The following is a 21,011-nucleotide window of genomic DNA, read 5'->3' on the forward strand; positions in this document are numbered from 1 at the left end:
ACCTCTCTCTATCTGCTCCATCCCCACCTATTCCTCCTTCTGCACCTCCTTGAAATCACTCCTTCTTCATTCCCCTCCCTGATAACTTGTTCCCACTCACCTTTCTCTATCTCCCTCTTTACCTCTGTCTTAGTTCTCTTCACCTTCCCCCTTCACTCCTAAGTCTTTCTCTCGTCCTACTGTCTCACTTTTCTCCTTACTCTCTCTCCCTCTTCCTTCCTTACCCACTGCCTCCTCTTCTTCATCCTAGGATGTAAATTGTCCTACTTACTGTTTTAGTGGTTTGATTCATACATATTGTTATTTGCTTCTTCTGTTTCATGTTCAATGTATTCTGTTGTTTTACTGTAAAGCACTTTGGATTAAAACGCTATATAAATAAAATAAATACAAATACAATGTTGCTTTACCAGTTTGGGGTGTTTTTTTTGGGGTGCCATCACCCTAGTTTCAGGGGGATGCGGGAGGGGGGCGGAAGGGTACTTTTGGGGTTATTAAAACAACACTTGGTACACACCACATTTGCAGTTAGGGAAATGATGGGCATGGAAGAGAATTTAAAGATACTAGAAAGATTGGGTCTATATACTATGGGGGACAATACTGGTCACTACATACCTGAATGGCGGATATAACCCATCTTAGCTGGAATGCCTGCGGCCTGGAGAACCCGACTAAGTGATGGAAGATACAGCTGTATCTTGAAAGGCACAAAGTCCAAATTCTGTACCTGCAGGAGACCCATGCTCTTTCAGTGGTCTGCGAGGGGTGTGCTAGGAATTGGGGTGGTAATAGTTTCTACATTACTTATGCCTCACAAGATAGGGGTGTCATGAGCCTGGTACACAAATCTCTCCCATTCCGGTGCAAACACACAAAGGTAGACCCTTTAGATAGATATGTCTTGGTATATGGGACTCTTGCAGGAAGGGAGATGCTGCTGCTGAATGTTTATAGCCATAATGTGGACAACCTCAATTTTGTAGCGACATTCTTTTTGAATTAGCCTGATACCCCCTGATCCCTATATTGTAGGGAGGAGATTTCAAAACTATTTTGATTTGAAAATAGACAGATCCACCCACGCCCAGAGGACCCTCACACGGGGTTCCCCAACTATTAAGGAGGGTATGCACTCCCTTGGACTAGCAGATGCATGTTTAACTTTACATACGGGAACACTCCTGCTCTTTCTATTCCTCGGTTCATGACTCTTTTTCTCATATAGATTTGTGGCTCATCTCTAACACACTACTTGGAGGGGTTAGCGACTTCCACATGCTGCCCCGCACATACTGCGATCATTCCCCGATCAGACTCTCCCTAGCAATGCCAGCATTCTCTAGGCCTCGCAACAACTGGCGCTTTAAGCTGCTAGCGCTACAAGACACGACATTCGCATCCACTATGGATGAACACATGCAGTTATTTTTCAAACAAAATGTAGGCTATGTGTCCTCAACCGGCATGCTCTGGGAAGCCTTCAAGGTTTACATTCGAGGGATTGCGATGTCAAAAGAGTTCAGCGTCCTCAAAGTCATCCAGCATTGCATAGTGCAATGTGAGGACGAACTACAGAAACTAGAGCAAGAGCTAGCTAATGATCCCCCCACGGCCACATTGGCACAGATCAAAGAAGCCATCAACACTTTTAGGACCCATGCTGAGCGTGAAGTTAAATTCGTTGATACCCCAATGTCTGCTCGAAAATATGGGGAGGGGGACAGGCCTGGTAGACTGCTTGCTCGCATGGCACGCCAGGAAAGCGGCAATCGGTGCATTCCACTCATAACAAATACCTTGGGCAACCTAGTTCACATGCCTACAGCCATCAATTAGGTATTTTCTGATTTTTATAAGGCTATATACACTAACAAAGACACATGCATAATGGAAGAGATCGACAAGTTTCTCAATATCCTCCCACTCAGTCAGATATCACATGACACTAGTGCCCTACTAGAGCTTCCGATCTCGTTGTCCGACATAGCTCAAGCAATAGACCACCTACCATCTGGAAGGGCCCCTGTTAATGACAGCCTCATGGCCAAATTTTACAAGCGCTACAAGGAGTCCCTCGCCCCACACCTTCTTCAGGTCTGGCGGGAGGCCATGGAATCCCAGTCGCTCCCGACCACCATGCGCGAGGCGGGCATCACAGTTTGGTTAAAGCCAGAGAAACCTGCTGATCAATGTGGCTCTTATCGACCTTAATTAACCCGGATGCCAGTCATGCCGTACATTATCCACCCCGATCAATCGGGGTTCATACCAGGCAGATCCACAGCACTAAACCTATGCCACCTCTTCAATATTTTAGCACAAATAGATCATGGGGTTCTAACGGCAGCTGCTACACTAGATATTCAAAAGGCGTTTGACTCAGTATCATGGCGTTTTATGCATACCGTATTGTCCAAGTGTGGATTCGGCCAAGGGTTCCTTGATACTTTAGGCCTCCTGTATGCGTCACCAGTGGCCAGAGTCAACACAAACGGGATGCTCTCCCCACAATTTGAGATAGGCAGAGGCACCCGTCATGTATGTCCCCTGTCGCCCCATATAATGAAGACTTTCCCCTCTGCAACTGTGTTCCAGCCTGCCTGGTGTGGAGCCTGATTGTGACAGGGGTTTCATACACTGGGGTCACTATATATTGAGAACAACTCCATCCAGGTCACTGATGTCTCAGGGCTTGCAAGCTCGACGTCCTCACGGTGGTTGCAATACACTGGGCTGCGCAAGGCCTGCAAAAAATGATGGTATTGTTTCCCGGTCAAGCCTATCAACGATGCCCTGCTAGGCTTTGTTCATCCGTCGGGCAACAGCCGTAGTCAAGTATCGTCATTATACCATTTTATTCAAATGCACTCAAGAATGATATGCCTCAATGCACAAGCTAAATGGGCCGAAGATCTCCAACTAGATGTCACTGATGACCTATGGTCTGACGTGTGCACAGACAAGCAAAGTGTCATATAATTCCCGATTTCAACTGATACAACTTAAAGCTCTGCACCAGTACCATACCACTACGTATAGATTGCATATGTTTTCCAATGAGGGGTATGGGGCGTGCCCACGTTGTAATTTCACGCATGCCAAATACTTTCATGTGATGTGGGATTGTCCACAACTCATAACCTTTTGGGGTGATGTATGCACCATTCTCTCGGAAATGACTGGCAAGGCTGTTAACCCACTACCATTACTCTGTTTCATATTTCTGACCCACCACTGGGAAATATGTGTACATTTGTACACCTGTGCCTCCCGTTAGCCAAGCGCTGTGTTCTTCTGCGATGGACGAGTGTGCATCCGCGCAACAAAGATCACTGGTTAAAGGACGTAATATGGGACAATGATATGGAAGACCAGTGGTCCCGCATGCAACCAACTGAGTCCCGACCACGAGACATTTGGTATCCACTTAAACTATACCTTTGTGGCACAATAACAGGTTTGGATGCACCTTTGTCACCCCAACCATTGTGAACTGTCCTGATACTGAACCCCCACTACAAGAACAGCATGAACCCACCCCCTGTAATGCTAGTGCAAAAAATGCAAGCCAGAATAACATGGCGTTGATGCGGAGCCGTTTTGAACAATCTTCTCCCATTACACTAATAAGTCTGCGTTTCTGCGGGCTTCACAGAATGAGCAAGTAGCAGGGAAAACAGAGCAAGGGCAGGAAAATATTATGCAAGCGGACTAACTGCGGAGAATAGTTATTATATTGTCCATTGAAGGACGAATACAGAAGGGGAGTCGGAGCGCACTGCAGGTGCATGATAAGGGGTCTGGGAATGCATGCGAGAGAGAGGGGCGCTGGGTTTTTTTTCTCCACTTATAACTGGATTTTTCGGCCGAGAGCAGAATGCAATTGGGAAGGGCGGGGGAATGCCCCCATAAAGGAGAGGGCATTACACAGAGAGTTAGTTGGATGTTGAAACCCCGGGTGATGCGGTCTCGCTGAAAGGGAGGATGCTCCGCTTCAGACCCCGTTGGACGTAGTGATCTCTTTGCCTACATACTGAGGGACTAAGCAGTGTTGCTGGTAGCCAAGATGAAGTTTTCTTCTGCTTCCTTCCTAACGGTGAAGTTACCTATATTGTAATCTATATATATATATATATATATATATATATATATATATATATATATGGTGTTTGTATAGTTATATGGTAGAAATAAAGGGCCTATAGTGAGCCGTTTTATAACCTTATATGATGTATGTGTGTTTCTTCTGCTAGTCTAAGTCCAATTACTTATTTTCTGCGAGTGGCGCCGGGAAGACGTAAGTGTTAGTGTTTTCTCCTTAGGGCCAAACAGATGCAAAACACCCCCGCTATATATGCGTATCTTATGTCTCTGCATATTGTGATGCTTATATTTAGATCTTATTGATGAAACCCTGATGTCATATTTGTTTGGGTGCCCTCTTATGTTTTGAGTTGTGTCGTGTGCTGCCAAGTGTTCCAATAAAGAAAGTAAAAAAAAAATGAGGATTCATCCAGAGGCTGTGATTATAAGAGCCTGCAGGAACCTAAGGCTAGCCCCAGACTATGTTCGTATGAAGGCCGAACTTGGCTTTGAAAGGTATCTGGATTGGATCAACTCCCCGTTTGCTCGCACCCTCTTTGTTCATTTTAGATTAGGCACATTGAAGGTGGCAACATTTACAGCAACATGGAAGGTAGGAAACACGAGCAAGTGCCCATGTGCAAAGTAACAGATGAAACAGTTGACCACTTTATGTTCCTCTGCCCGATTACGCAGGGACTCAGGAAGCTATACTTAATTCCCTAAGATCAGTCAGAGTGCGGACAACTACCGATGCACTGGAGCTCTGTAAAACAGCCAGTGATCCAGAAAGGGTATTTAAGGTGGCTAAATTCATCCACAAGGCTTGGTAGGTAACACCAAAACAGGAGAAATAGGTGCACAGGAAGTGGTGTTCACTGATCTGTTCCTATTAAAGCACTTTAAGGTTGACTTGAGTAAAGGGTGTCCACTCGGGACAATGTATATCTAGGGGGGCTGTGAGTGCCTGAGGTCTATAACCCTTATTTAGCATCTCTCCTCCCATGTAACATCGATCTACTGGAGTATAACATTGTAAACTCCAAAAATGCTGAATGGAAATCGATTTGTGGTCTTAGTTTTTTATTCCCTTCTCTGTTGTACTTGTATCTGTTAATTGTAATATGAAATATACATTTTAAGCTTGTATGTTTTATTTATGTCATCAGGGAAATGGATATGCACTTAAATTTAATTAAATGCAATGTATTTGTAAAAAAGTGTTCTTTTATGGCTCTAATGCAAAGTCAAGTTTAAGAAATTGCGTCTGTCTGTGTTTTTATATGCAGTTCTTTGCTCCTGAAGAAGGGGAATACATCCCCGAAATGCGTTGAGTACCCCTTGCTGTTATTTGAGCACTAAAATAATAATGAATAAAGAAGATTGGAAGCTGTGAATGGAATTGTTATAATTGGATATTTATTGTATTGGCCCTAATTTTGCTAATTGGGACTATTTATTTGGCTGATATATCAGCACTAAGGTGTGCAGGGGATGGGGGTGTCCGTAGATTGGACAGTACAAGTTTCATATTTTGTTACGGCTTGGTGTCAGGGCTGGTATTCCTCCCCTGCACCCATATATGTACTAAACAATTGATGTAGTTGTAGACATTCTATAGTTTGATTAGGTGTGCACTGATTGAGATCTATTCATTTTATGTATATTATCTCTGTTCTGCAGAGTGGGAGGTGGCTCTGAGGGAAAACAGGGGAAAATGAGGGGTGCATAATTAACTTTTCCCTCACTTAACGATTTGGGTGCCTCTTTGAGCACCCTGGGGCCTCGGGAAAAAAAGTAATTGCAGGGCTTCTGAGACACCTATGGTTGTTTTTTTTGTCCCATTGTATATCTCCGGCTGCAAAAACACTGAAACAACGGGTCCTTGGAGCAACCACTGGGCAAGCATCAAAGCGGATTGCTGTTGCAAAGTGAGGACGTATGGATAGTCAACCACAGATTTTGCTTGTCTCCAGTATTGATGAAGTAGAGGAGATTTCAGCTATAAGAACTGGTTCCACTGAGCGTGATGATGAAGTCTTTGCTTCGGCAGAAGGTGAATCATTATGCTCTGCTCCCATAAAATATATTCGGAGAACGCCTAGGGCTAGCCCTCAAAGAACCTTAAACCTGGGAGACTCCATTAGGGGCACCTTGCCCGATACGAAAATCACGGATTTTTTTCACTAAACGTGACACTTGCTCTACTGACAGAGTTACCCTCCCGACTTCTGAAGCGACATAGTAGAGGAGCTCTCAGCTTCATTACCCTGCATCAGGTCGGTTAAGGTGTTGACCACAACTAACCAGACACAGCGTGTGGAGTCCTCTGCAGTAATCGGCAGCTCACCTGTGTCAGGCATGCCTCTGATAATTCTTTTTCTCGGCTCGGTGGCAGCGGGTGGTTTGATATCGGCTGCTGAGACTGTGCCGGAGACTACTATTATTTCCATTTGTTCCCCCTTAAGTAAGGAAATGTTGCCACTTCGCTTGATAGAGATCAAAGCAGCAGTTAGGGTGGCTGGGGTGGAGGTTCATTCCGCGGGTATAGGGTTATCATCTCAGGCTCATTAAATAACACTGCTTGATGAGGAGCCACTTGATAATCTAAATAACACCTTCCAAAAGGCTGATGTAAACAGCTCATCTGCTTCCATGTTTAACAATCTTGAAAGCTTGCTCACTGAGCTTGTAATAAAATGTGATGACATTGCGGCTAAGTTAGAACACCATGGCCCCTTAATTGCCAAATAAACAAGCACCTTGTATTTGCTTACTAACACTACCAAAGCACATGCGAACAGTTTGGCTTCAATTCATGTAACTAGCACCACTCCAATGGAACTGCTGTCAGGTCGGATGAATGCTAATACTATTCCTTTGAGCTGTAATGGCGATGGGGGCAGATCAAGCCTCTGCAGCTTGGTATAAATGGAAGAAGAGGAAAGTCATCAAACAAGCAGACATGTACGAGGAACATGCGACAAAAAAGAAAAGAAAGACGACACTCCCACTCAAGGCAAATAGCCAGGATGTTCCTGTTAAGTCTATTGCCCGAAGCAATAATTTAGAAGCAAACCACCAGGGTCAATTACAGAAGGGTCTTCATTTGACCGACTGTGCAACAATAGTGTCACCAGAGGTGGAGAATGTGATTGTACTTGCCTCTACTAAATTGACCCTGCTCACCAACGCCAAAGTTGCTACTGGGAAATCATTGCCTTTGCCAGCAAAGTGATCGATGCTGAGCAAGAGACGATATACAACCTAAAGGGGCTATTTGTCAATCAAGTCGTTTCTGCTCTGGTGGAAGTGGGGCGTATTACTAGGAATTACTAGTATTACTAGGAATGCCTTGGTTCCAGTACTGCGTCACCCGTTGAGCCCACTCCTGAGGCCTCTGCGTGTACCGACAAAGTAAAGGCACTACAAATACAAAGTTTGTTCTGTGATGGCAGCAGATTCTTTCTAAATCGGACATGGTTCCCAGAGCTGCTCCACAGTATTATTCCTTTACGTTTTCTTCTAAGAAGTGACATTAAGATTGTGGACATTCGTGAAACTGTTACATACGCTACTTCAATTGTACACTTTTTTGCTGATAGCACTCTTGCTTATATTATGGATCACTGCATGTCCCTTAACAGACTGGGTTACGCATGTTCAGTCATTGAGGTGGACGATGTTCTGGACTAAAGGTTTGGTGGGCCAGATGATAAAAGGTGGCCGGCATTCCCTGCTTCCCAACCCCCTGCAAACCTCTATCACAGGCAAACATAAGGGTATAAGCTATGCATGTGAATTGCCAACTACTGTTTTGACCATGATAGGGGGTGGGGTGAATGGGGAGGAGTCCCATTGGGAATCGTTGGCTGAAATGGTTGTACAGAGGGGTAAATTGTGTCCCTAATGGTGACTCTTGCTTCCCCTTTTTGCTCCTAAATTGGAATATTTGAGGCCATCTTCACTTATTTGAACAAGACGGCTTATTGGAGTGGTATCCGTATAAAAGAATGAAAAAAAACAATGGTAGAATTGATCGAAATTGGCTGTACCAAAATTTCGTGCAGCCGAAAATGTTCTACAATTCTACCATTTGTGACCATTATAGCTAACAAGGAAAGCAGGTTTTGTGGGGGTGTCCCCTGCACCCCTGTCCGCTATAATGGCATCAGGGGTGGTGGGGGTGTCCCTGCTTGCAAAACAACATTTCCCAAAAAATAGGACCCTGTAGTGCCGGTTCCCATGCACGTAAGTGAAGGGAACCGGTGTTGCAGAGGGATGGAGGAGTCGGCGGCACACAGCAAACTGTGCCACCAAAAGTTAAGTAAAGGTGTTCGGGGGTGTGGGGGAGTGGGTGACCAGAAGTGTACAGAGGGGGAGAACATCAAAAGTAATTTTGTTCAAATGACTTTCAGTTTTTTCTCCCTCTGACATTTCGGATTCGATTAAATCATGGGCAATCAATTGGAGCACATTGATCATTTTTCCATTTTAGTACTCAAGGATACATGGCTTACGAAACCCCCAATAATTGATGGGTGGCATATACTTTGTTTACCAGCCACTCAGGGACCTCGAGGATGCACAAAGGGTGGACTGTTTTTGGGAGTAAAAAAAAAACTTGTGTTTGATGGTACTTCCTTGTGCAGCAGCTAATGTCCTCATTGGCAGAATCTCGTTTCCTTTGGATTTGTTTAATACTGGAGTGAAAGATCTACGATCCTCCGTATAAGAGTAGCCATGATGTGTTAATTAAGGAAGTTGAAGAACTTTTTCATACTCTAAATTGAGTCACCCCCACCTTGGTCTGTGGAGATTTTAATTCCAGGATCCCGACAGACGTACATCCCAGGGAGTGGGAACTGGAGCATTTCTCCTCTCCCATCCAGGGTGGTATTCTTGGCCAGGCCTGCAAGCATGGGGTTAACTGGGCCAGTTTACTTTATTCTATAGGATTTACCATGGTTATTGGTGCTTATCCCTCTGACCCCCGCCCTCACCCAATTTACTGAATAGGAATAACTGTAGCATATTAGACTACATTTCTGCTGCAAATTCATCTACTCTGATAACTGATATGTGTGTCGTCCAACGTGAGGAAAGTGATCATTATTCCCTTGTTGCTTGTCTCAACTTGCACAGCCATCCTAAAAGCTTTCTTCAATCTGTGAATCTAAACATTAACTCCTCACTTAACTGAATTTCTTGGAGTCACAGCAATCTAAGTGAAGTGTCACTTATGATTCAGGCCTCTCTTGGTGATTATATTAGAGCCAGTATGACTGTGGAGGTTAATCGTACGTTAGCCTCCGCTAAGCCAGCTATTACTGACTATGACGCTTTCTTGGTGAACATTCTATCTATTCCCGTACTGGTACTGGCCCTAAGACCACCAGCACAGCTTTGATAAACAGATCAAATTTAAGAAAAGGGCCTTTGCGAAAAGAGCTACACGATATAGCCAATTTAATATCTAACTCGGTTGAAACACCCATCAGGCAAAAAACATAAAAAATAATTTTAAAAAATGGCTTAGAAGGCACAGCTATCAGCTTGAATGGACTCGCTGGAGGGCCCTTCTGCACTCGTCCCTCACTAATGAAACTACTATGTTCTGGAAGATCATAAATGGTAATAAATCCATGAATAGAGATATTAATGGTGTTCCGGAACAGGTTTGGGTCACACATGTACAACAGTATCTTGGAGGGAGGTGGGGGGGCGAGGTGGTGCAGCTTAAGGCAGTTAAGATATCTACTGGTTGGTATTTTTCGAAAAGCCCTAACGACATCTGTAGTTTAATCATGGGCAGTAAGTCCTCCAGGGCGCCTAGCCCGTATGAGATCTGTAGCTCACTGATTAAGACGGATCCACAACTCTGGGTGACTGCTTTATACTGGTTATTTCAATGGATCGCTATGACTCAATCTATCGCATCTTCATGGCGGGACTGCATACTTGTTACTGCATTAAACAAGGGAAGCCACGTCGATCCACAAAATTACTGCTTATTGGAGATGTTAGACGCCCTGGCTCAAATCTTCACCCGAGTACTATTGAATGAGCTCAGGAATGGGTAGCAATACATAATCACATCCCATTTAATCAAACTTGTTACTGTAAAGGCCTCAGCATCACATTCAACGCTTTAGCATTGGTCACCATCATTTAGCAGGCATGGATATGATATGGTATGATGTGGTCTCGTGCAGAAGGGATGTGACCTAGCAGTTCGGGCAGGACTGCCCCTTTTGGGGTAGGACCAAGCCTGATTTGCATATGGTTTTTCCCCTTCTGTAATGGCTTGGCAGGCTGAAAAACAATGGTCTGGAGGGTTGCCCAGAGCTTTGCCCGTGGTTATGATTAATTCAAAACCTTCCAGCCATCACCTTTCTGTTTTGCTAAAGTCACCCCGAGTGGGACGGGTATGCCCAGACGTGGGTCCCGAGTCTGCCGGGCCTCGAGAACCAAGCTACTCCTCACTGATGACGCCCAACAAGGCTGAAACATGTCTGGGGATGCTTGTGGTCTTGTGCAGAAGCGATGTGACCTAGCAGTTTGGGCTGGACTGCCCCTTTTGAGGTAGGACCAAGCCTGATTTGCATATGGTTTTTCCCCTTCTGTAATGGCTTGGCAGGCTGAAAAACGATGGTCTGGAGGGTTGCCCAGAGCTTTGCCCGTGGTTATGATTAATTCAAAACCTTCCAGCCATCACCTTTCTGTTTTGCTAAAGTCACCCCGAGTGGGACGGGTATGCCCAGACGTGGGTCCCTAGTCTGCAGGGCCTAGAGACCCAAGCTACTCCTCACTGATGACGCCCAACAAGGCTGAAACATGTCTGGGGATGCTCGTGGTCTCGTGCAGAAGGGATGTGACCTAGCAGTTCGGGCTGGATTGACCCTTTTGGGGTAGGACCAAGCCTGATTTGCATATGGTTTTTCCCCTTCTGTAATGGCTTGGCAGGCTGAACAACAATGGTCTGGAGGGTTGCCCAGAGCTTTGCCCGTGGTTATGATTAATTCAAAACCTTCCAGCCATCACCTTTCTGTTTTGATAAAGTCACCCTGAGTGGGAAGGGCATGCCCAGACGTGGGTCCCGAGTCTGCCGGGCCTCGAGACCCAAGCTACCCCTCACTGATGACGCCCAACAAGGCTGAAACATGTCTGGGGATGCTTGTGGTCTTGTGCAGAAGGGATGTGACCTAGCAGTTTTTGCTGGACTGCCCCTTTTGGGGTAGGACCAAGCCTGATTTGTATATGGTGTTTCCCCTTCTGTAATGGCTTGGCAGGCTGAAAAACGATGGTCTGGAGGGTTGCCCAGTACTCTTCCGGTCTTGTGCAAAAAACGCCACAAGCCCACAGAGAGGCTTCTGATATACACATACATCACTACTCAAGCTTCTTAGACTTAGATCGAGGGCCATACAAGGTGTTCTGGGCCTCTGAAGACCGAGTCAAAAGCTAGAGTGCAGGGTATGGCTTGGGGATTAGCTAATGGGTGAGTTTCAACGTTTGGAAGGATATAAAACAGATAAAGCATGCCCCGATGGAAAAATATGTTGAATATCAAATTCTCAGACCAAGAGTTGGATATGGCCTGTTAGCAGGCCTCATCAATACCTTTCAATAACGGGCACAAAATCAATTGTTTTAAGAATGTCCATACATTTTTAAACACCACCAAAAAAATGACAGGCTCACATTCCTCCTATCTCGGGTGCACACATGCGATGTGCCCCAGGGAAAAGGACTACTGGGGCCAAATTATACAAAGAACGCAATAACAGGAGGCCGCTGAGATAGCAAAACCAGAAGTCTTTCCAGGCTTCAGGCAGATGGTGGAAGAGAGAGTCAACCTAGCTGATGCCTGCGTGACTCTGGAACAGAAGCAAAAGTTGAAACAAGTTTTCTTGGATTTCCAAGATCTCTTTGCGGTAGACTCATATGACTGTGGTCGCACCGACATCCACACAACAACAATTCCCACGGACCCTGGCATGACTCCAGTGTTTGTGAAGCAATATCGCTTGCCTCTCGCATCAATGGAGTCCCTTACTGAAATAATTAAGAACCTTGAGTCCCGGGGAATAATCCGTCCAGTACACAGCACCTTCAATAATCCGGTGCTGGAAATATTGAAGCTAAATGGCCAGTGGAGACTCTGTGCCCACCTTAGGGAGCTCGACAAACGGGTCCATACTTCCCGATGGCCTCTGCCCTACATTGACCAAGGGCTGGCCCAGATTCAGGTGTCACAGGTATTCACTGCAATAGACCTGACCAATGGATACTGGAATGTGCCTGTCAGTAGGGAGGACCAATACAAACTGGCTTTTACCTTTAGGGGCCAGCAGTACACATGGACCCGAACTCCCTTCGGATACCTCAACTCCTGCAATGAATTCAACATTTTCCTACATAAGGCCATGCCCGACCTGGGTAACCTGGCTTATGTAGATGATGTCCTCATCAAAAGTTCATCTGTGGAAGAACACATAGCGGAGATCAGTTATGTTCTGACACAGTTGAGGGCCGCCGGAGCAAAACTTTCCTTTCAGAAAGCACAGTGGTGTAGAACCCGTGTTAATTTCTTGGGGCATGGGGCATGAGATTACTCCTCAGGGTCTCTGTCCCCAAGAAAAGAAAGTGGAAGCACTTCAGAAACTGAAGGATCCCACAACTCTGCGCGAACTAAGGAGCCTCCTTGGACTGACTAATTACAGCAGAAAGTTCATTGAGGGCTACGCAGAGATCACCAGACCCCTGATTCATCTTTTGAAGGGGGGGTCAAGTGGGAATGGGGTCCAAAACAATCTGAGGCAGTAAGACAACTCAAAAGAAGCCTCTCACAAGCGCCTTGCCTAGCTTACCCTGTCAGAAACAAGGAGTTCTTCCTGGAGACAGGGTTCTCTAATACGTGCTTGACGGCAGTATTATACCAAAAGCATGACAAGGTCAATAAAGTAATCTCCTATGCGAGCAAAACTTTATCCTCTGTGGAGGAAAAATTCAACGATTGTGAAAAGGCACTCCTGGCAACGGTATGGGCATTGAAGAATTACCGCCCGTTCATCCAGGGGGAACACATCATAGTGGAGACTCTACACCAGCCTCTACAATATCTCCAAAGTGACAGAATCCGGGCCGGAAATGTGAGTAATTCCCGAATTACTTCCTGGATTCTGTCAATGCAAGGCTTTCCTGTGGAGGTCAGATATGGCCAAACCAAGAAGAGTCCCCTCGCGCAAGGTCTGGCTGACTTGCATGATTGTGCCAGAGAAAACTGTCTCGAGGACGAAAGTTTAAAAATCAAGGACAACATGGAGGTATACCTTAATTCTCCCCCACAAAGTCTTTGAAGAAGACAAGTGTGAGGGAATGCCCACTGTCTATGTGGATGGATGCTCTTACCATGTTGACAACAACGGGGAGAAAGAACTGGTGGCCGGCATAGGGAATGCATGGGTGAATGAGTCCCCAGAACCCTCCGCTGGGTACAAAATTGGTCCCCGAAGTAGTCAGGTAGCAGAGTTGATGGCTGTACATCAAGCCATCCTCACTGCTGTCCAACATCAACTCCACAAACTGGTCATAATCACAGATTCAGATTATGTACGGAACGGGTTCGTGGAGCACCTGGTTAATTGGAAAACCAGAGGCATGCTATGTGCTAACAACAAACCCTTGAAAAATGGGAAGTTGATCCAAAATATTGATGATCTGGTCACATCGAATGGGATGACCATCTACTGGAAAAAGATCAAGGGTCATTCCAAAGTAGAGGGACCAGACAAAACTGGAAATGACTTAGCTGATCAGCTGGCCAAAACCGGGGCCATCCAAGGGGATCTAATAGAAATAGAGTCCCTGATGGGGGAAATCCAGGTCACTGCTATCACTAGGTCCCAGACAAATGCTCAAAATGATCTTTCAACTGCACAATGGAGTAAGGAGACCCCTGATGCTGATTTAATTACGGCTCAAAAGGGGGATACAATAATTGGTACGTTTTACCAACACATTGAGGACCCTGAGAACTTTCCCCTGACGGATACCGGTTACATTGGGAAGGAGGACCTTAGAGTGTTGATGAAATGTCCATAGATGTTCCGAATCCAAGACGGTTTGTTGGTAAGGAAATCCTAAAATGGCCATGATCAGTGGGTGGTCCCTACCTCATTCCGAAGCCTGATGTTAAGTCACGCCCATGATGCGGCCACAGCCAGTCATAGGGGGTTTCACACAACACTTGAGATCTTAAGAGAGGTTGCATACTGGCCACAAATTGGACAGGACTTTCGACCAATACTTGAAGGGGTGTCTGGTGTGTGCACAATTTCAGCCATCATCCCTCACACACCGTGCACCTCTCCAAAAGAGGGGGATGACACTGCCATGGTCAGATTTGCAAATCGACTTCGTAGTCCCTGTAATTCGCTCATCTAGAGGAAACAAGTAAATGTTGACCGTCACATGCTTGTTTACCAAGTGGGTGGAATGTCTACCGGCCCCAAACTGCAAGGCAGAAACAGCAGCTGCCCTGATGATTAACCACGCCTTTTCCCGTTTTGGTCTACCTCAAAGGATTGAGTCAGACAGAGGTAGCCATTTCACCAGCGAGGTAATGACAAAGATGTGGGAGATACTGGGGGTCAAAAGGAAGCTACATATTGCTTACTGGCCAGCTTCTTCTGGAGCAGTAGAGAGATACAACCGAACCATTTTGAGCATATTAAAAGAGTTTGTGGCAGATTCTGGGCCAAGTTGGGATATCCGATTACCTCTGGTCCTAATGGCCATCAGATCTACCCCTTCATCTGCAACTAAAATGTCACTGTTTGAGCTGATGACTGGACGCAAGATGGTGCTTCCTCAGCATTTGCTCTACAGGACCCAAGAGCAGACATTGATAAACGCCTCCACAACTCATGAGTATGTGGAGAATTTAAGGAAACACCTCCAACATGCTTTTGCCTATGCTCAGCGGAATCTAGAAAGATCAGCTGATAGCATGAAGACCCACTATGACCTGAAGACCACCAGGAAGGAATATAATGTGGGAGACCGGGTTTATCTATACAATTTCCAAAGAAACCAGGCCAAACAGCGAACATTTTTGCCTACATGGAAGGGACTGTTTGAAATTATAGACAAGATCTCCCCAGTAGCCTACAAGATCCGCATCCCCAAAGGTAGTTCGGCAGAAGGGGAAGACAAGTGGGTCCATATTAATCAGCTAAAGTGTTGCCATCCCAGGCACACTCTACAACAACTGGAGGAATTCTCTGGAATCCCAGAGGGGGCCGCTCCAGATTAATTCAGTTCCAACCCTAAAATATCCCACATATAGTATCTAAAATATTATGATTCTTGTATGCAACTGTCTTTGAATTATATCTTGTTTTTCAAAATAAGAATGCAATGTCTCTTGATTTATAAAATGTACATGCCGCCCCACTAGATCAATAGTGGGGGAGAAATGTCTACGAATAGGTATTGCCGCTTTTGCTTTATCATCCTAGGAGAGATGAAACCATGGAGACTGACCAAGGAGAATGATCCGGGGACCGGGAGCAGAGATCCGAGGGGCCCGGGGTACCGCCCAATAGTTCCATCAGGACCGGCGAGGAGAACCGATCGATCCACCTGATGGAGGAAAAGATACAGAACTGTGCCATCTACCGGGAGAAGATGAGGCGAACATCCCAGATCTTGTGAGTTCCATCAGTGAAAGATCAGAATGGCCATTGCAAGAGGGGGGGCTTGTGGGATGTTTTACCCATGCAACCGAGCCCTACCACAAAAACTGTGCATTACTGGCATTGAAAACATCATGATGGCCAGAACTCCCCAGAAAATGTACAGGGAAAACATGAAGAATAGGCTGCCACCCATTTTTGCCTATGTTGTGAGCACAGGAGGGCACTGCCTAAAACCACCATTGGGCTACACACACAGTAGCCTGAAACCATTGGGAATGGCAAGGCTGATTGCCAAAAGCAACCCAGAGCTGTTGGGAATTCATTTTCTTGATGTCAAAAAGTTGCTAAAATCATAGGTGTGCAGTACCAGCTTTGTCCACAAACCGGCGCTAGCGGTCTAAACTCTGACAGGAGAACTGCTACTTCAGAAGCTAATCAGCCTCCTGAGACAGCTGGAAACTTCAAAGCCTTTTTGGTTAATTAAACATTTTTGAAACACCTGCTGTTCCCTGAAGACAGGCTGATTCAATTAACATTGCAAGAGGCTGGGAAACCTTCTCACCTCAGAACTATACACAAGAAGCCAGGAGATCACATGGATATGCTAACCTAATGCAGAGTGGCCCCCTGGCCTGCCTACCTCAGCCGACACAATAAACTCTTGCAATTGAATGGGGTATGTTAATTTGGGCGTGGACTGTAAACAGAGCTCTGCCTGACAGAAGAGACATGTGATTCCTGACTCCCAGTTTCTGGGGGTGGGCTCAGACACTTTTGTGGAATCATATTGCAGCAAATATATGTTTAAGTTAAATACTTCTAAAATATGGTATTAAGCTTACAAAAATGTGCAATTTGGAGATCCTTAATCTAAGAAATGTACCTACAATTCAAGACTTGATTCAACTTTGTACCATGTTCTGAGGCAAAACCCCGCTATTTATTGATATTACAGACACTGTGTTTATGCTAGAGACCTAGTAAATTCATGGAAAATGGTTAAAAAGGCGGTGTACATGTGTGCCATTTTTGGTAAACGTCCGATATTGGTAAATCAACTAAAAAACGAAAATAAGTTGTCATTTTTGAATGCAAGCCCCCAGGAAGATCAGAGTTGGGCCAGAATGGACCTTAAGTAATCTGTAATATTTACATATAATGTCAAACAACTGTGTATCTGGGAAATATGTGTAGTTATGAAAAATGATTTCTAAGGTTAAAGCAAAGGGGCGTTTCTTCAATAGATCGTAAATGGCTGACATCACTCTGACACACTATCCTTTCTCAAATAAGGGACCAAAGAATCCTTTGGCCTATCAAATCTTGAGAGGGTTGGGCATGCAGAATTAGCCGACCCACCCACTTTCTAAACACATAAAAAGAGCTGCTGGAAGCCAGATAGGAGTTTCTTTTTCACTTTCTGCAGAGCATTTTGACAGACAACTCCACATCCAGACTTCAGACTTCACATCCAGAGACTCCTGACTCCAGAACAAAACTCCAAGAACTCTAGAACCCAACAGCTGAACTCCTATCAGCAGGCCTTCAAAACCTAGCAACCAAACCAAACTATTCAGACAGCCGGGCTGAGCTGTCTGATTCTGGCTAGTACCCTGTGCCAGTACCCAGAAAGCAGTGCTGAATCCAGAACCACAGACTAGACCAGAAAGCAGAGCTGTACCCAGACCAGACCGCTGTGAGCAGAACCCGTGCCTGACAAACCCAGAAGGCAGAATATCAGTGAGCAGAACCAGGCAGAGACCGTCCGTGGCGAGGGAACCGCAGTCCAATCCTGACCCGATCCGTGGCAAAGTCGCATTCCTGTCCAAAATATAGTGTGAGTACCGCCAGAACTGGGCAAAACCCAATCTCTTAGTTTAAAATAATCTAATTCAAACTATTTTAACCTATTGAGAACTGCATCCTAGAAATCTTGTGTTCCTTCTGTGATCTCAAACCTGAAAACTGTCATCTGTCATTCTGAGCTTGACTTTTCTTTTGAGAATCTACTTTCACGAAATCGTCCGTATCTATGGAACCGTTTGTCTTTTCTTGCATCCCTGAAATCTGTTTCCAACCTAATAATCCTTCATTAATCATTGTAGCGCGGACCTGAACTCATTCCAAGTATCTATCACCTACCCTGAACCTCCTATAGGGAAATAAAAGCAATTTTAGCACATTTCTCACTTCATTGTCATCACATTCAAACCATTTTGGGCCTGAGTTTAAAACTTCTACCTGTTTTCTTCTAAGCTTGCTAAGGGGGGAACTGAATTATATTTGATTGCATTCCTGAGAACTGTGTGCTTTCCTTCCATCTCTTTACATTGCATAAAGGGGGGGGGGGTGAATTGCTACCAGGGGGAAAAGTGATTACATTGTTTTGGTTGAAATCATATCAAGTTTATTTTCTGTACTGCATTTCATTCATCATTGCATTGTCTTTGAAGCCATATGAGCATTCTCAGCTACTTTATCCTCTCTATATCAACTTCTAAGCCATTAAAAAGAGTGTACCACTATAACATTATCCATTGTTGATCAACATCATATTCTCAAGTGTGATATCAAATATTAATTTATTATAAAAGTGATATATATATATATATATATATATATATTGTTTAATTTTCAAATAAACCTTTTAATTTGCAAAACAAACTTACTTCTTGGCTCAGTGGGGTCAGGGGGATTGTAAGAGAGGGTTGTTATATAAGGGTTGTCATCCAGAGTACACGAACTGGACATAAAAATATATAAATAAGGGCTTCCCTTGAGCAATCCCAGACAAGGCACTGACTTAGTGGGACTGCTTGATTTGAGTCATTTAACAATGTACAGCTTCTGTGAAGTTGGTCTTGCCTCTGCCTACTGCTCACAAAACAGCATGGAAAGTCACCTGGGCAGACGGAAACATTTTAGAAGATGCTGCAAATCACTGAATATAAGTTTACTTCACGCTCTGTGATAAACGTACCTCTGAGTGGCCAGCGTTTGCAGTTTGAGTGTCTCATAGTCATGATTGCCTGTAAAGAACATGAAAATGGGGCACAAGTTTAGACCGGCACACGATATACAAGTAATATAATGCGTGTCTGTATCTACATGAGTTATGGCTTCCAATTTGCCAATATCCGAGGACTGAATAGATGTATATATAATGTCTCCCTAACTTTACATTAAAAACATCAATGTCAAAACAATTATTAAAGATTGTGTTCCTAAAATGCACACTTTACAATATCAGAGTGTGTAATGTTGATCTCTCATGTTTCCCATTCTTCACCTAATTTTGTTTCTGTGACTCCTGGCTGAAATTCGCAACTGCCTATTTACTGAGGAATTGCCCCGAAGCAGAAAGAGTTCGGACGGGACCCCCGGTCATACCCCACGCGCTCTTAATAATGTCTTCAGGGAGCACTCTCTTTGCCTCTGGTAGTGGACAAATGCCAGGAAAAAGTAGACCCTATTGTCTTCTTACTCCACAGTTGCCTATTCTTGGTTTAAAATAAACTGTCATTTGTGACATAGGTCACCAGTTCTTACTTTATTTTGCCACACTTACATAGAAATTTCTGAGCTCAGGGGTGAGCATTTCAGTCAGATGTGCTTCCCGGCCCCTGACAAGTTTCAGGGACCAAGGTCCTTCGATTCTAAGGGTCTATATGTTCTGAAGGTCACTATGCACAAACATCTCTCTTAGGTACTAAGTACTAAATACCTGACAGTGACGTTTGTACATATCACTTTTTCCTTTAATCATGCAAATTGGCCACATTGCCAGCACATCTTGACACTCTTTTTGGCACCATGCATCTTCAATAGATGTTGTACACAGCCTTTCAACCTTTCAAAATTCTTTTTGTCATGGTATCAGGTTTTTGTCAGGAGACATTTTTGCAGGGACATTATTACATGGAACCTTTGTGATTTCATCATTACGTGGCTCCTCGCCATTTAACAGGGGTGGAAGCAACCACACCACCATGGCCTAGACATGGCCACAGGTGTACTGCTGCTAGTGGGAGGCAGTGGGATACACAAGGAGATTGTCCTGACCACTGAATTTCCGTGGTGTACTTTCTAATTGCTGTAAACCCGAAGTTTGTTCTGTCATATAACACACATTTAAATTTCTTTAGTGTGTAGTAGTACTCAACCCATCAATTGATAATACAGACAAAGTTTAAAAATAGGTACAGCTTTCATTTATTTAGCTGTTCATGCATTTTGTAGTCATGCATTTAAAAGTTTTTTTGCATCGATTTTTCATATACATAAAAGTTCAGTTTACCAAGTGTGGTTTGTTTTTATACATTTACAAATCCTTTAGTGGCAACTGAATAATGAAACACAATTTCATTTATACAAAGCTAGAATAGATTTGTGCTTTAGAATCTTTGTGTATGACCACCACCTTTAGTGACAAGTGATAGCTAATGATACATAGTACAACCAGATCAAAGAAACAAAGTCATAGTTGGTTGTTTTTAGCCAGGCCAGAGGGTGACCTAACACACGGTCAAAGTGGGAGGCAGTGGCACTGGACCCATTTTCAAAGTGAGGGAGCTGGCCAGTGGCACCATCTTCCAAAAAATCACAGGAGTTGTGAACAATCCGGGAGCTTCCGAAGCAGCGAGTGTTGCAAATGAGCAACCCCCGTTTGGCGGACATGAGTGAGGATGTGGATTCTGCTTAGGATGATTCTGAATATACAAACATCCTCTCGTGCATTTGAAGCACATTTGTAAATGCACATGTGGTATATAGTCATTTACAGAACACAATGTCTCCACTGAAATGGTCCTTGGTGTTGAGAAATCATCAGAAACAATAGCTGGAGAACTGACCCTACTTCGGATTTGCATCAGTTATTATTGGTTGCTTTAAAGGCTCACATAATAAAGATCACTTCCGTTATACTAAATGAATTTTCCAGCAAGTAGGGTGTAAATGCGTGCACCAAATTCCAGTGAGTGGATGACTTCAATGGCCTCCCAGCACTACTCTTTCCCCCGGCTTATCTCGGGCGAGGGGGTGTTTCCCTCCCTCAGGACATTTTCTGAAGCAAATTCTGTCTGTATGTGTACTTTATGGACCCCACTTTATATATATGGTCACTGCAGTTCTAAAGGTAACCGCATGAGATATTCCTGGTCTGGTAGGACGTCACAATACACATGCAGTTACCTGCAGCAGCAAGTCATGCATGTTCCT

General features: G+C 44.5%; 1 protein-coding gene across 2 annotated transcripts in view; it reads right to left on the bottom strand.

Annotated features, from left to right (window-relative positions):
- TTC24 (tetratricopeptide repeat domain 24) overlaps positions 1 to 21,011 on the bottom strand; it is a 639,301-nt gene that overhangs the window by 32,304 nt on the left and 585,986 nt on the right. For both annotated transcript variants that reach the window (XM_069607144.1, XM_069607145.1), the window contains one exon: positions 18,772 to 18,820. In XM_069607144.1, the coding sequence (XP_069463245.1) occupies positions 18,772 to 18,820 (49 nt within the window). The remainder of the gene's footprint in view (positions 1 to 18,771; positions 18,821 to 21,011) is intronic.

Source organism: Ambystoma mexicanum, chromosome 1p (assembly GCF_040938575.1).
Source record: "Ambystoma mexicanum isolate Mex_15411 chromosome 1p, UKY_AmexF1_1, whole genome shotgun sequence".
Lineage (NCBI taxonomy): Eukaryota > Metazoa > Chordata > Amphibia > Caudata > Ambystomatidae > Ambystoma > Ambystoma mexicanum.